Raw genomic sequence first — 15970 nt, 5'->3', positions numbered from 1 at the left:
GATTGTTTGTTTGTTTGTTTCTTTGTTTAAATTTATCCAGAATCTATATACAATATAGATCTACAGGCATCATCCAATCATCCTTGTTAGTCCAATGAATAAAAAAAAACTGCAGAAAACATCCAAACATACGATGTCAACTTTCCGAAGCCTTTTTCAATTCGCTTCATTTATATAACCGCCACCAGAAACCCATAAGAGTGACAGAAGTTATTAAAAGTCAATTGCGTGGGATTTAGCTATAAGCTTTTATATAGACACACTTTCGAATCCGTTCCTGGAACCAACCAGTACTAGCCAATGAGTGTAAAGTTTCTTGCTCTTGAAGTCTTACAAATGAAAGGGTGTAAAACTTACTAGTCGGAGGCGATAACCACTCAGTCATTTTATACAACGGTCGCCAGAAACACATCTGGGTGAATTGTTTTAGAAGTGTGTAAACTAGTAAGAGTGTGGGATTTTTTTTCTTATCTATTTTATTTATTTATTTTGGCGGATGGTGAACTTGAAGCTGAGATTTCCCAGTGCGATAATGTACAACAAAGTCTCATCCGAAAGGCAACTGATTAGTTATGGTGGGTTGATCACCAAGCTAGGCACTTTCTTGTTAACAATCCTTAAAAGCAAATATTTTTTAATCAAAATGATGTGATTTTCGCCGACAGACTCTGCCTTCCAGTCATTTTTAGGGCAATAAAATGATTTGGTTTGCAGGATGTGTGTGTGCGTGCGCGCGCACGCGCGCGCGTGTGTGTTCAAGTTTGCGCGTGCGTGTGTGTGTGTTTCTCTCTTTTTGAAGGTGGACGGGATTTGTAAAAATTAGGCCTTGTTTAATATTTTTTGTATAGCTATTTCAATCATTAATTTACTATTATAACTCAGAGAAGAAAAAAACAGCATTATAATTATTAAAACTGTGGTCATTTTTGGAACCTCCGTTTACAGTTTTGTGCACGTATATGTAAGGACAAATCTCTTTATGTCTAAGTTTATACAGGTAACATAAAAAACTGTTCTAAATGACTCCAAATATAAAGGGAAATACTAGTTTCGCTCCCAAATATAAAGGTCCTTGGAATGTTTATTTTTGTTCTGGACAGATGAGTGAAATAATCATTTTTATGTAATTTTATAAGACTTCTTGGAACAAATATTGACTAATATTAGCTTAAATTCAACTGTCATATGAGTAACGTACAGGTCTGTAAAATAATAATTATGCGAATCTGTTAAATATCTCCAAAAAAAATAGATAAAAATAATAACGCCCTGTTGCACTCTTCCAGAACCTTCATGATAAGTAAATTTCACAGCGTGGTTATCTCATGCACCGATTTGTTTACAAATTAAAGAAAATTGACAGCTCATGCTCACGTAAAAATTGACGATTATTTCGACATGTTATTATTTTGAAATTAAACACATCTGCATATTTTATCTCAGTTGTAAGTTCCACTTTTTTATTCGGTATTTTTGTGCTTGTTCAAACCTAAATCGAGAACATTTTAAAAATTGATAGCCAAGTAAGATAGGTGTTTACCAGTTTTACCAAATTGATCAGGTATTGACTTTTTGATCTACAAACTAAAAGTAACTTTAATGCTAATGAATTTAATAATATTCTGTTACAAATTAGGGGCTTATGAAAGCATTGATATATAGGTTACTGGTAACCATTCGGATCACGACATTGAGCCACATTAAATTTACAAGAATAAAGTCAAACCACCACATCATTCCTGGGTAAATTGTCAAGCTGTTTACCAGTTTTAGTTTCCTTCACTTTTGCATGGAACTGATAACTTCTGTACATGATGCCACTGCAGAGGTACATGTACATTGTAAACAACTGTACTGTAGGAGGATGTCATGATCAATCACAATGAAAGTGACTTCACCTGCACTGTCTGTGTCCAGGTCGCCTGATTCACAGTCCAACACTAAACATATTGAGCTAACAGCTACTTTAGAGACTTTATATGCTTAAGACAGGGTGTAACATAAGACAGAGCAGAACTTATCAAGGCAGATAATTGGTGACTGGGCAGATAGTATTTCTGTACAATAAACAGTTTTCCTTGTCCTGATCTATGATACTGGTAAAAAATATTAGACCCGTGCACAGTTTCATATTGCGATGACAGGGAAAGTGTTATACGGGGAAGTCAAAGACCGGGCCCGCGAAGCGGGTCTGGGCTTTGGCTTGCCCGGCTATAGACTACACGTGTATATTTAAAAGAAAACCAAATAAAAAACAATTAAAAAATATATAGAATTCTATACCTATCAATGAAATTTTCAGTGTCAGTTCTAGTCGGGCGCCGCCATTTACAATGTAACTCAATGATAATAGGCGGGGTATTCTGATAACAGAACAAATCTCAACTTTTCGGATAAATGATAATCGTCAAGTGTTCCGAGTGAAAACGGAAGCGGTGTATGTAATACCGAATAACACCTTTAAAACGGAAAGAATGAAAGGAATTTCTAACGACTTCCCCGTTCATAGGCCTTGCCTAATTTCATATTAGTTTATAAATTTCACAAGTTTTTTATCAGAACATAATCATCTGATAGCGAGCTCGACGAGCTGGCCCTAAGGGCCTGCTCGTCAAGCGAGCTTTACAGTAACGCGAGTACCTGCTAAGTGATGGTTTTGAAAACTTTCGTCCAAAGTACCGAATTGGACACATCGCAACTTTTCGAATTTAAAGATAACGATAAAAACTGAAAAATTCTGACTGAAAACGGATGTGTAGACTGGTCACCCGCGCACGTCTATGGAAACCATAATTAGACAGGGAACCAGAATTACGGAAGCTGTGTATAAAATATCGAATGACAGTTTTAAAACGGAAAATGTAAAATGAAAAATGAAGGCGCCATTTTGTTTGAAAAATCGGATAAATAAAAACAATTTTTTTGTCGAATTTTGTTGTGAAATCTATCTAGAATGAAAGAAAATGGTTTAACTAAGAAAATGAATCTTAACACCAATATCTTTTATTCAGTCGTTAACGCTGTACAGACGTTTAAAGTATTGTTTATGTGACGTCACAATGTAGCGCCAAACAGCACGTGCAAAACAATCAAATCAAGTACGCTTTTTTAATGTCGCAAACGTTTAAAGTTTTACATTTATTTCACTTTTAATACAGGGAAGTCGGCCCGGGCTTTGGCTTGCCCGGCTATAGACTACACGTGTATATTTAAAAGAAAATTCAAATTAAAAAAAAAATAAAAAAATATAGAATTCTATACCTATCAATGAAATTTTCAGTGTCAGTTCTAGTTAGGCGCCGCCATTTACAATGTAACTCAATTATAAAAGGCGGTGTATTCCGATTACGGAACAAATCTCAACTTTTCGGGTTAATAATAATCGTCGAGTGTTCCGAGTGAAAACGGAAGTGGGTACATATAATACCGAATGACACCTTTAAAACGGAAAAATGAAAGGATTTTTTACCGACTTCCCCGTTCATAGGCTTTGCCTATTTTCATATTAATCTTTATTTCGCTTGAAAAATTATAGAGTGAAATAAACAAACAAAATTTTATCAACGTTTCCAAAACTCGTTATTCATTTAACGACAGGGGCGGAGCCATATTTAACACAGTGCGTGTGACACAGTACGTGTGACGTCACATGCACTGGTCACTGCATTTGAAATAAAAATGAGCGATTATTTCATACTATTTCACGTTAAAAGTACATCGAGCTCGCTTTGAGGCTTTGCCTTTTTCATATTATATTACGGGGAAGTCAAAGAAAATGAAATAAAAAACAATTAAAAAATATATAGAATTCTATACCTATCAATGAAATTTTCAGTGTCAGTTCTAGTCGGGCGCCGCCATTTACAATGTTACGCATTGATAATAGGCGGGGTATTCCGATAACGGCACAAATCTCAACTTTTCGGATAAATGATAATCGTCGAGTGTTCCGAGTGAAAACGGAAGCGGTGTATATAATACCGAATGACACTTTTAAAACGGAAAGAATGAAAGGAATTTTTAACGACTTCCCCGTTCATAGGCTTTGCCTAATTTCATATTAATTTTGCCTATGATACAGAAGAAAATCGACAATCAGAATTATACTTTAAGGCTATGCTCATGTTTCGATGTTTTTTCTTACATGTACAGGCTGTTTCAGACTGACTCATTCTCAATGACAATTTTACTTATTTTTAAATAAAAAATCCTATCATGGAACAGCAACATAATGACTGCCTTTAGTTTATACAAGAAGTTGTGTACTTGAATGTTTTATTCTTTCAGATTGATATAGGGAGCCAAAAAAATTGAGACAATGTCGGTTGTGAAGGAGGGTTATGTCAAACGACATAGCAGTAAGTCTACAACTTTTTATTCCAATTTTCATCATTATTATTATTATTATTATTGTACACTGTTAAAGGTATATTATCCTCAAATTTAATATTTTGAAAATAATGATAATTGCTGTACAGTGAGTGAGTTTCATTTAAATGTGAAATTAACACCATTTAATTAAATGCTGAGAAGATATGTTATTTTTAAGGTAAACACATTATGAATACATAGTGTCATTAATAAAAATTTGCAGTTTTTATAAGAAAGGTCCAAACTTATTGAGCAGTAATAGGAAATGCAGCTTCACAAACCTTGTGTATTCCTTTCTTTAAAATTAGACATTTTAAGTTAAACTCCTAGATTTCAATCAATTTCAGCAATAAAAGTATTTTTACACGTACCTTAAAGCAGCATGCCTCCAGATTCATGCTAATTTTCATGAAAATTTTGAAAATGTATTTGAAAGTAAAATATTGTGAAGTGAACAAAGATAGTAATTTACACATTGCAAACGGCACTTATAATCCACGTTAATTACCAAAAGATGTCAAAATATACATTAATACCTCTTACTGCGTTGGTAACGCAGTCAAATTATAGTGATTGATACTGTAAAATCAGTCATTAATTGCACACAACATGTAAATAATTAATTAAATATTGAATCTTTTTACTTTTATTAAGATTTTAATAAATTTTTCTAAAGAATGAATTTCTTGAAATATTTTGGTTCGTCTGGAGGAGTGCAGCTTTAAAATAAGCATAGTATTACATGTACCTTTAATTTGTATAGATTTGTTTTCATTAGAAAAAACATCAGGTTTTGATGACTATATAATAATGACATGTGAAACAATTTCTACTTCCTGGTTGTAGAAAAGTTTTTAATATTATGTAAAGATAATATTATGTAAAGAAAAGAAAAAGATGACATTTTTTAATGAGCTTATCTTCCTTATGAAAAAGCACATTATGCCTCAGAAATAAGTTATTTTTTAATTTTACTTTGTGGAAAGGGCAATATTTTATAATGTTTAAATAATGGTTTTTGTTTCCTGAAGAAAGTAGCGATAAATGTGAAATAATTTGTTATAAAAGTAGCAAAATGTGAACAAAGTAGTATTTTGACTTCTATACAAAATACTCATTCACTATAAATGTTATTATTGCCACAAAAAAAAAAAAAAAGCAACAGATGGAAAAGATGGTTCAGATAATTGGCCAATGAGTAACTTTTTGGATACTATAAAAGTACACCAAAATTAAAAAAGCTTTTGAGAAATAAAAATAAAAACATTTCTGAGGCATAATGGGCCTTTAAAGCTGCAAATCTCCTTGTGAGTGGAAAAGTTATGAAAGAATCGGACTAAAAATTTTACCACGGTTTAACAATTGTATAAATATTAAAATCAATTTTACATATTTTTAAACAGAATTTTAACTGAATTTATTTCTTTTATTGCCATGAGTTTTCTGTGTTACAAACGGAGAAAAAAACTAAAATTACATAATGTATCTTGTCATATTTTAGGTAAGGTGAGGGTGAGAATCTTATGATAACTTACTGTATTTGTTCACTTTACAATATTTTCACTTTCTAATAAATGTACACTGTCTATATTTTCATGAATATTTTCAAGATTCCTGAGACAGGATGCATACTGCTTTAAATGATATGATAATATTATTTAATTGTTAAACTATTTTTAGCTCAAGGTGAACTTTTGTGATCACAATTTGTTTGCGTGCGTCTGTCATCAATTTTTCTATTAAACAACAGCAGTTACTGTTCTGAAACCACTACGTCAAAACAGGGATCACGTTTCCAGGCGACTTTGGCGAAATAGTTGCTTTGTCTCTCTCCTTTTTGCCCGGTTTGCTTAGAAAATTATTTGATGAAATTTTCCTGCCATGTTTCTAGCATGAATCTCCACTGAAATTCTGCTCCATTGAACATCTATGTCAGAAGGGCTAAATATAGATTGACCTCTAAAAAGTTTGTTCAAATTTCATGTATAGCCAGTCCTAGGGTATAAATTGGCCTTACCCTAGAGAGTAATAGATTTTCTTATATGTATAAAGTAAAAACTTTAAAAACTTCTTCCCAAAAACCATTGAGAATTAAGCTTAGATATTTGGTATGAAACATTGTCTAATGAACCTGGAATACCATGTTTGTTCAAATGGGGTCTAAATTGGCCCCATCCCGGAGCAGTCAGGAATTTTGTATATAGTAAAATCTTACAAGCGGTTAGAACTTACATGTTTGGCATAAAACACTAAAATGTTGACCTCTACTACATCTGATAAAATTTTAGCCCTCAGGCTACAATGGCTCCACCCATTGGAGAGGGGATGGATTCTCCATATATGTATATCAGCCAGTAACTTCCATTGCAACCATTGAATTTTTATAGCCACCAGTGACTTCCATAGCAATGGATAATGTTCCATAGCAACCAGTGACTTTCAAAAGCAACCATTATCTTCCATAGCAACTGTTGACTTCCTTAGCAACCAGTGACTTATGTAGCTACCAGTGACTTTCATAGCAACTATTGACTGTCAATAGCAACTATTGACTTCCATAACAACCAGGGACTTTCCATAGCAACCGGTGACTTCCATAGCAACCATTGACTTTCCATAGCGACTATTGACTTATAGCAAACAGTGACTTCCATAGGATGAATATTTGTCTTTCCATAGCAACCATTTACTTTCCATAGCAACCAGTTACTTCCATAGCAGTCATTGACTTTCAATAGCAATCTTTGACTTTCCATAGCAACCAAGTCAAAGGAGCAATAAAAGAGTTACTTTTGTTTACGAACTATAATACAATTTTAATTTTTTTTGTATTTTTCAGAGAATATGTTTTCTGGGGGTTGGAATGATGTGTATCTTAAGTTATACTCAGACAGTAGTTTACTGGCATATAAAAGACAGGGAGATAGGGAAGCTAAAGTACAAATAAAAATGAAGGTAATAATAATCATAATTTATACACTTACTTCAGAGTTTTTTTCTAGGCTTTTTTTCTGGTGATATGTGTGTGTGAAAGCAGACTTAATTCCTGGTCAACTTGAACATATTACAACATGAATATTTTATATGAGACTTGATTTTCTTCAAAGGAGCACCGGCCTAAAATATATATGTCAATGAATCAAGATTGGTACATAGATCAACTATATTAAAAAAATATATGAATGATAATTAATGAATATACTGAGGAATTCAATTGAACAACAATTTAGTAAGAAAGCTGGTTTAAGTACAGATTTTTTGGGAAAACTGCATTATTTTAAAAAAAATTTTGATATTGAAAAGGCCTTTAATAGGCTTCTGTTATATACAGTAAAAAAATACTGTCATGCCAGTCTGCTTTGTTCACTATTCAGACTTCATTTCAGTAATTTTTTTGAAAGTTTTTCACCAAAAACAATGAATGGTTTTGTCCTGACTGAAAGATAGACATGCCCATCTATGACAATTAATGAGATATAGGTTAAGAAAACAATGTTCTTAGAGATTATAATTATTGTTATTACTTTCTGATACTTACCACTAGCATAATCTACATGTATATTTATCAGGATGTGTGTAAGCACTTTGCGTTCGGAGAACATGCAGGTAAAAACTTCAAAGAAATTCCCCAGTTGCCATCTGGTGCAAGTATGTCATGTATTTTAGCTATACCAGAAAAGCCAAATCATAAAGCAAAACCTCATTACTTTCTACTGAAAAATGAACAAGATCTGCAGTAAGTATGAATATTGTGAAAACTTGTGCATACTTTGTTGTTTTCCTTGAAGATCACATTAATTATTAGCATTGGTAAAACCATGTGATATCTACATAAAAAATATGAACATTGTCATTATCTTCATTTTAACAAGTAGTCATTTTATGAGAGGAGGCATAGCTGAGTGGTTAACACGTCAGACTTGTAATCTAAGGATTGCTGGCCCCTTGGGTTCAAACCCTGTCAGGGCAAACCATTGTATCTGTGAGCAGGAAACACTTATTACTTAGTACTGGTAAGTCCCAGGAACAGATTTAATCAATAAACTTCCAACACAATCAAACAATGAATTAGACTAAACTAAAGTAAAATTTATTTTATATTAACTCTCGTTCTTTGATGATTTTTTTAATAGGTTAAATGATTATTGATTAAAAGGAGGGTAGATCCATTGCAGAATTTAAATTGTGTAAATAATGAATGAATAAAAATGTTTGTTGTATTCCATTGATTTTTTTGCAGCCAAACTCTTTATGAATAAAACTGTTGAGAATTTCCAATTTTATTTTTGAACATCAATAATTTTTTGGAAAAGCAGGGTTTGTTGATCAAAAGTAAAGTAAAACATCTTCATATATATACTGAAAATTAAAACTAACTTTCTTATGATTTTCAGTGAATGGATGACAGCAATATGTTCCACTGTAAGTATTCTCAGTTAATAACACTGTTACTATGGTAACAATATGTAATTCAAATCAAAACAGCACATGACATAGATAATCATGATGTAAAACTGTATGTTTTATGTTTATTATACATTATTATGACTAGCTACTTAAGTTAGAAAAAAAAACTAATATCATTATCTACTATTTATATTTTAATTTTATTATTTAGTTCAAATGTTTATTTTAGATGTAATGAACATGTTTTGTAAAATACTTTCAGGATTATGTATATATAAAAAATCAGTAGTTTGATTAGTTTGATGGTCTATGTATTAAGTTTACCTATTATTTGTGCTAACAGAATTGATATTTTTCTTCAGTTACCGCCTAGACCTCAGAGTAGTCATGCTCCATCAGGTGGGGAAGCTCCCATACAGGCACAACATACCCAGTCAGTGAGTAGCCAGCCTCCTCCTTACAGTGCGGGTCCTTCATATGGCGGGCCACCCATGCCACAACCTGTAGGATTTGCAAATATGGGTGGTATGTTAAATAAGCATTCGTTTTAGAATATTGTTACGTTTAAAAAAATTTTCAAGCACAAGTTTATTATTAATTAAGAGACTTGTTAACTGTAGATAATTGCAATTTATTTATCTCTGAGTTTGTTTAAGTCAGGAAAGGGTCAAAAACTTTCTTAAAACATGTGCTTTAAGACAGCTGTCTTATCAAGAATATTAAAAAATGGGTTGCTCTTCTCAGTTGTATGCTTTTGCTTAAAAAATGAAGGGTGATGCACCCTGGTCTTCTTCCACCACAGAAGGTTTGATTAGTGTCAAATTTTTAGATAATGTGTAGATATGAAAATGAATTTTGTCACATTTCTTTTTAAAAAATAACTCAAATTTAATATTTCTACTTTTTGTTTGACAGCTCCTCCTCCAGCTGGGTATCAGGCCCCATATCCCCAGCCAGGTGGTTACCCCCAGCAACCTGGGTATCCTCAACAACCAGGCTACCCTGCCCCAGCACCAGGATATCCACAACAGCCTTACCAACAACCATACCCCCAACAACAGCCGTACCCAACACAACCTGTAGGCTACCCACAACAACAGTATTATGGAGGACAACAGCGTAAGCCTTCTTCCTGATAATTGTTTAAAATAATAAAATGTCATATTTATACATGTATAACAGCATAGTTGCGCCAAAGGCAAAGTATAAATGTTCTCTTAGCTGGATTAACACATTAGTCTACCTAAAAGAGTATATTATAGCTGATTTAATCAGATTTTATGTATCCTGGCATCCTTTTCAAGGGGAGCTATCTGTCCACAAATTATTATTAGGATTAAATCATGCCTTCTGACTTGACATTTTTCAATTAAGAAAATGTATTTGGGCAAAGACAACCTTTTCATTGTATTTGTTATAAGCATAATAATATGAACTATCTAAATGACACAAGTATGTCTATTTTTATCTTGTTAAAACGGTGTAGATGTCATAATTATGTCTGTTTTTCATTTTGGAATTACATGTATGTCAATAGCATGATTATGTCTATTTTTAAGCATTTGAAAACCATGTATAAACAAATGACAGGATTATGTCTATTTTTAGCATTTGGAAACCATGAACAAATGACATGATTATGTCTATTTTTAGCATTTGGAAACCATGTAGACATGATTATGTCTATTTTTAGCATTTGGAAACTATGAACAATTGACATGATTATGTCTATTTTTAGCATTTGGAAACCATGTATAAATGTCATGATTATGTCTATTTTTAGCATTTGGAAACCATGAACAAATGACATGATTATGTCTATTTTTAGCATTTGGAAACCATGTAGACATGATTATGTATTTTTTTTAGCATTTGGAAACCGTGTAGACTTGATTATGTCTTTTTTTAGCATTTGGAAACCATGAATAAATGACATGATTATGTCTATTTTTAGCATATGGGTACCAGCAGCCACCACATGGTTACGCTCAGCAGCCTGGCCAACAAGTTGTTTATGTACAAGATCATCATAAAAAGAAAGGAGGATTTCCTGGTGGCAACACAGGAAAAATGGCAGCAGGTAAGACAACTTACAAAACCGAATTGTCAGCTTATTTGTCATGTAAAATAAACTGAGCAAGACAATAGTTTGATTGAAACATACCACTCTTTTCCTTGACCACGATTGTTGTATATCAAACATTAGTTATGTTTTATATCAAATATATGTTAAGTATGTTAATGTGAAAGTGCCTAAGAGTACTAGCAAGTTGTCATTATTTCCCCTTATATACATTAATACAAGTCATACATCAAATTAAGAAGGTTAATTTTTGATAAGTTTGGTAGTAGAAATAACATGAATATTAAAATATTTTATGCTCACAACCGTGTTGTTTGTTCCGTGTGGCGGCTGTAAAAAGTCTCCCCATCAATGTTGTTGTATTTTCATCCTCAAGGGATTGTTCGGCGTTGCGTTCATTGAACGCCGCCTTCCTTGTTGATCTTTTTAGCTCACCTGTCACAAAGTGACAGGGTGAGCTTTTGTGATTGCTTTTCGTCCGGCGTCCGTCCGTCGTCCGTAAACTTTTACTTTTAATGTCATCTACTCATAAACCACAAGGCCAATTTCATCCAAACTTCACAGGAATGTTCCTTTGGTGGTCACCTTTAAAAATTGTTCAAAGAATTTAATTCCATGCAGAACTCTGGTTGCCATGGCAACCGAAAGAAATAACTTTAAATATCTTCTTTTAAAAAACCATAAGAGCTAGAGCTTAGATATTTGGCATGAAACATCTTCTAGTGAGTGTCTACCAAGTTTGTTCAAAGAAAAGCCCTGGGGTCAAAATTGGCCTAGCCCCAGGGGGTCATTGATTTTCCCTATATGCATATAGTAAAAACTTAAAAAATCTTCTTTTAAAGAACCAAAGGAGTCAGAGCTAAGATATTTAGCATGAAACATGTTCTAATAAGTGTCTACCAAGTTTGTTCAAATAAAAGCCTATGGGTCAAAATTGACCCCGCCCCGGGGGGTCATTGATTTTCCCTATATATGCATATAGTAAAAACTTAAAAAATCTTCTTTTAAATAACTCAAAGAGCTATGGTTAAGATATTTAGCATCAAACATGTTCTAATAGGTGTCTACCAAGTTTGTTCAAATAAAAGCCCTGGGGTCAAAATTGGCCCCGCCCCGGGGGTCATTGATTTTCCTTATATGTGTATAGCAAAAACTTAAAAAATCTTTTTTGAAAAAACCCAAATAGCTAGAGTTAAGATATTAAGCATGAAACATCTTTTAGTGAGTTTCTACAAAGTTTGTTCAAATAAAAGACCTGGGGTCAAAATTGGCCCCGCCCCGGGGTCATTGATTTTCCTTATATGTGTTTAGCAAAAACTTAAAATCTTCTTTGAAAAAAACCAAATAGCTAGAGTTTAGATATTAAGCATGAAACATATTCTAGTAAGTGTCTACAAAGTTTGTTCAAATAAAAACCCTGGGGTCATAACTGGCCTGGCCCCAGGGGTGTCATTGTTTTTAACTATATGTGTATAGTAAAAACTTTAAAAAAAATCCTCTTTTAAATAGCCCAATGAGCTAGAGCTTAGATGTTTAGCATGAAACATCTTCTTATTGATGTCTACCAAGTTTGTGCAAATAAAAGCCCTTTGGTTAAATTGGCCCTGCAACGTTTGGGGTGGGGGTGGGGGTTGGGGGGGCCTATATACAGGTGAGCAACCTCAGGGCCATCATGGCCCTCTTGTTTATCATATTTTGACCTTATTATTATTTACTAGAAAAATATGGTGCAAGTGGAAAAAACAATCGACACAGATAAGATTTATTAAATGATGATTACCAATGTTTCCACTTTCACAAGTCTTCATCAGGGTTACAAAATAATTATTTATTTGTGTAATTAGAAACAAATATTTTGCCATGTTCATATTTTGATGTTAACGTTTATTCATACATGTATTCCAGGTTTGATAGGAGGCGCTGCACTAGGTTATGGAGCAAGTCGTATGATGGGCGGGGGGTTTGGAGGGTTTGGTATGGGCCGGTGTGGAAGTTGGAGTTCACTCAGTAGTTTTGGAAGTTTCGGCAGCTGTGGAAGTTTTGGAAGCTTTGATTAAAAATCCCAGTTTAATTCTTCGTGACACTGTTTTATCTTGGTAATCTGAAAGATAAAGTTATCATGGTGTTACATGCTGGCATAAACTTGATATCCAATGTTTGTCAAGATAATGGTAGATAAAACAAATGACATCAATGCACATAGATGTTTTTTTCAGTTGGCATGCATTATCTCCCTTGGTTGTTATTTTTTTTATTTTTATATTTTTTGAATATTTACTAGAAATTACACAGAAACAGTTCACAAAACTTACTAAAGAAATGCTTTCTGAAAGTGATATACATCAGGTTTTGTTAGCATGTGTAAAGGAATTTAACAAATGGCCTTGGATTATCTGTTTATCTTTCAAATTTTATGAACTGTTAGTTTACTTCTTGCCATCAAAATGACTGTAGGTTTTGCCAAGAGAGATAAATGTTGGGAGCTTGGGAACTATCTGTTACAGACATATTAAGAGTCATAACATTTGTATAAATAGCACATATGTAAAAGATCCAGCTGGAAAATCAGTGTATCAGTACATCTTTTATAAAGATAATTTATCTTGATAGTTGAAACTACAGAGTAAAAATACAAAAATTGTATATGATCTTTTACATATGTGTTATTAATACAAAATGTACATATATATTCAGGAAAATCAGTGTATCAATGCATCTTTTGTAAAGGTAGTTTATTATCAGAATATTACAGAAGTTTCTATGATCTCCCTCTTCAGATATGTCATTCTTTATTAAAGATCTCCTTAGATTCTTTACTGATTCATTATTTGTTGAATAACACATTATTTGAAATATGCACTTAGTTCTTTACACAGACAGTCGTTTAAATTTAACATATAGTTATGATCTTAAACTTTTGATATTATGTATTCCAGGCAAGTAAACTTAATGTAGACAGGTTTTGTGATATGTTTCCTTGAACAATGTTAAGATATTCAACATTCTTGCATAGTAAATTGTTGGGTGTTATTATTATACATTTCAATTTTTGTTGAAAACTGCAATAAAAAGCAGCCTTACTTGCCTACCTTTATATAGAAATATCTCCACAATTTCAATACCTGGACTAGATATATTGTAGTAAGGAACACAAAATATTATTCTTTGTTAAATATGTTAGGCTTTGATGAAACGTTTTTTGTTGTTGTTTTTTTTAATTTTGTAATTATATCAAGATCTATGTTAATTTAGTACAAAACAGTTTTTAAAGAATTAAAAAGTGATTTTTTTTTATAAAATTATGTATTTTATGTTAAACAATGCAATGAAGTGGTAATGAGTGTTGTACTGTTTGTAGAATTTTGAATTGTTACCATAGGAATAAATTTTGGGTAAAAACTGTTTTAAAATTAGCAGCCTCAAACCTTTGGATATTGAGAATTTTAATTGAGAGTGAAATATAAGTGCATGTATTGTTATATAACTGCTACAGTATGAGATGGTTAGTATTTGAAATAAGCTTAATTTTATGTTATTGTTGTCCTGTTGATGTGCATATTTTAATTTTTATATATACAGCACAGCTTGTTCAAATATTATGTACCGGGTATGTTGTCTGTGTTTTATTAACATTTTTTATTATAAAACAAAACATAATTTAGCTAAACTTTGCCTCATATATGTAAATTCCATTTATATAAACCTTCATATATGGAGAAATATTTTTATGTAGAATTTATTCTTATTTAAATATTTTTGTTTGGTTTTAGATATTTTGTAGCTTTATCACTTTCACACTTGATATAAAAGTGGCAAGTCTTTGCCACCAGTATTGACACTTGACCACTTATCATAGCTAAACAAAGAAAGGACTAGTCAGTTAGATGTTTCCATATAGTTATTTGTATCATGATATTTCTGAAATTTTCAAATTGACTGTTCTCTACTTGCTACGTTTGGAAACATGGCAGGTTTTTAATTTATAAAAAGCAAGTGAGAAACAAGAATAAGAAATCAAGAGTTGTGAAAAGTCAAAATTATTGTCATAAGTTTACCATTTCTGCAACCAGCACTCTGGTGGTATATAAGTAAGTTGTCAAACATTAAAGTAGGAATAGTTTGCTGAAATATTGACATCTATGTTTTATTGTTTTGCATTGAAAAAATGTATGGAAATAACTGTGTGCATTATTTGGAAATAACAGTGTGCATTATAATCATTTTATATTAATTGATAGAATGTATGTTTATGCTAGCTTATTCACTCCACCTTTAAGTTTTGTTACTAAAAATAAATAAAATCTTTTATGTAAAAGTTTTTGTTTTATTTATATCCAGTGTGTTCTTTGTCTGTTAATGTTCTAGTGTTTATAGTAATTTACTATACTGTTTTAAAATGTGCTTGGTGCTGTGTGGGTGACACAAGAACAACACAACCAATGAAAGCAGCAGCAGGACCTGACCTTGGGAGTTTATGCTGCTAATTACTAGAGAGTTTACACTGATTAATTGAAGGTATGCCAGTCAAAGTTATCAAAAGATTATAAAAAATCTAAAATACAAAATTTTAATTTGCTTGCATAAATACTGATACAATGAAAATGGTACAGCAAGAGAAATATTGTCTACATACATGCAAATATTTCCCTGACAACAATTAATGGAAGGCAGATCAACATGAGGGAATACATATAAGGGATTATGCACAGTAAAACATGGAACCTTCAATGTAACATGTTTGTGCCATTCCACGAAAAGCGGTGTATAGTCCCCAATTAAAAAAATGTGTGAGATCATGCACAGTGAAACAAGATAGAAGAAAAGTATCAAAAGAACTCTGTTCCAGTAGTCTATCATCATGTTTCAATTTGGTTTAAAGCCCCATTTTCTTTAAAAAAAGAAACACACACACACAACTTCATAATTATATGTTCAATTGCATACTTCCACTTTCAATAAAATAATGCTCTTTTCCCAAAATTTGACTAAGAAACTAAAATATTTGCATAAAAAATGTAGTATTACTTGAGAAATAGGAGTGATAGGCATGATTTTCATAGCATAGACCACACCTCAATTTGTGATTGTATTTTCACTTATTTAAAACAT

At 32.3% G+C, this 15970-nt stretch overlaps 1 protein-coding gene across 1 annotated transcript; it reads left to right on the top strand.

Annotated features, from left to right (window-relative positions):
- Positions 1-1295: 1295 nt before the first annotated feature.
- Positions 1296-15176, top strand: LOC132749144 (uncharacterized). The gene is made up of 9 exons (XM_060738838.1): positions 1296-1445; positions 4288-4358; positions 7211-7326; positions 7941-8107; positions 8766-8793; positions 9141-9303; positions 9694-9897; positions 10733-10858; positions 12767-15176. Exons 2-9 carry the CDS (start codon positions 4319-4321, stop codon positions 12916-12918), a joined length of 996 nt encoding a protein of 331 aa, XP_060594821.1. The 5' UTR covers positions 1296-1445; positions 4288-4318; the 3' UTR covers positions 12919-15176.
- Positions 15177-15970: the final 794 nt, after the last annotated feature.

Source organism: Ruditapes philippinarum, unplaced genomic scaffold, assembly GCF_026571515.1.
Source record: "Ruditapes philippinarum isolate M1 unplaced genomic scaffold, ASM2657151v2 ctg4134_1_1_1_1, whole genome shotgun sequence".
NCBI lineage: Eukaryota > Metazoa > Mollusca > Bivalvia > Venerida > Veneridae > Ruditapes > Ruditapes philippinarum.
This window is presented reverse-complemented; position numbering and strand designations above follow the sequence as displayed.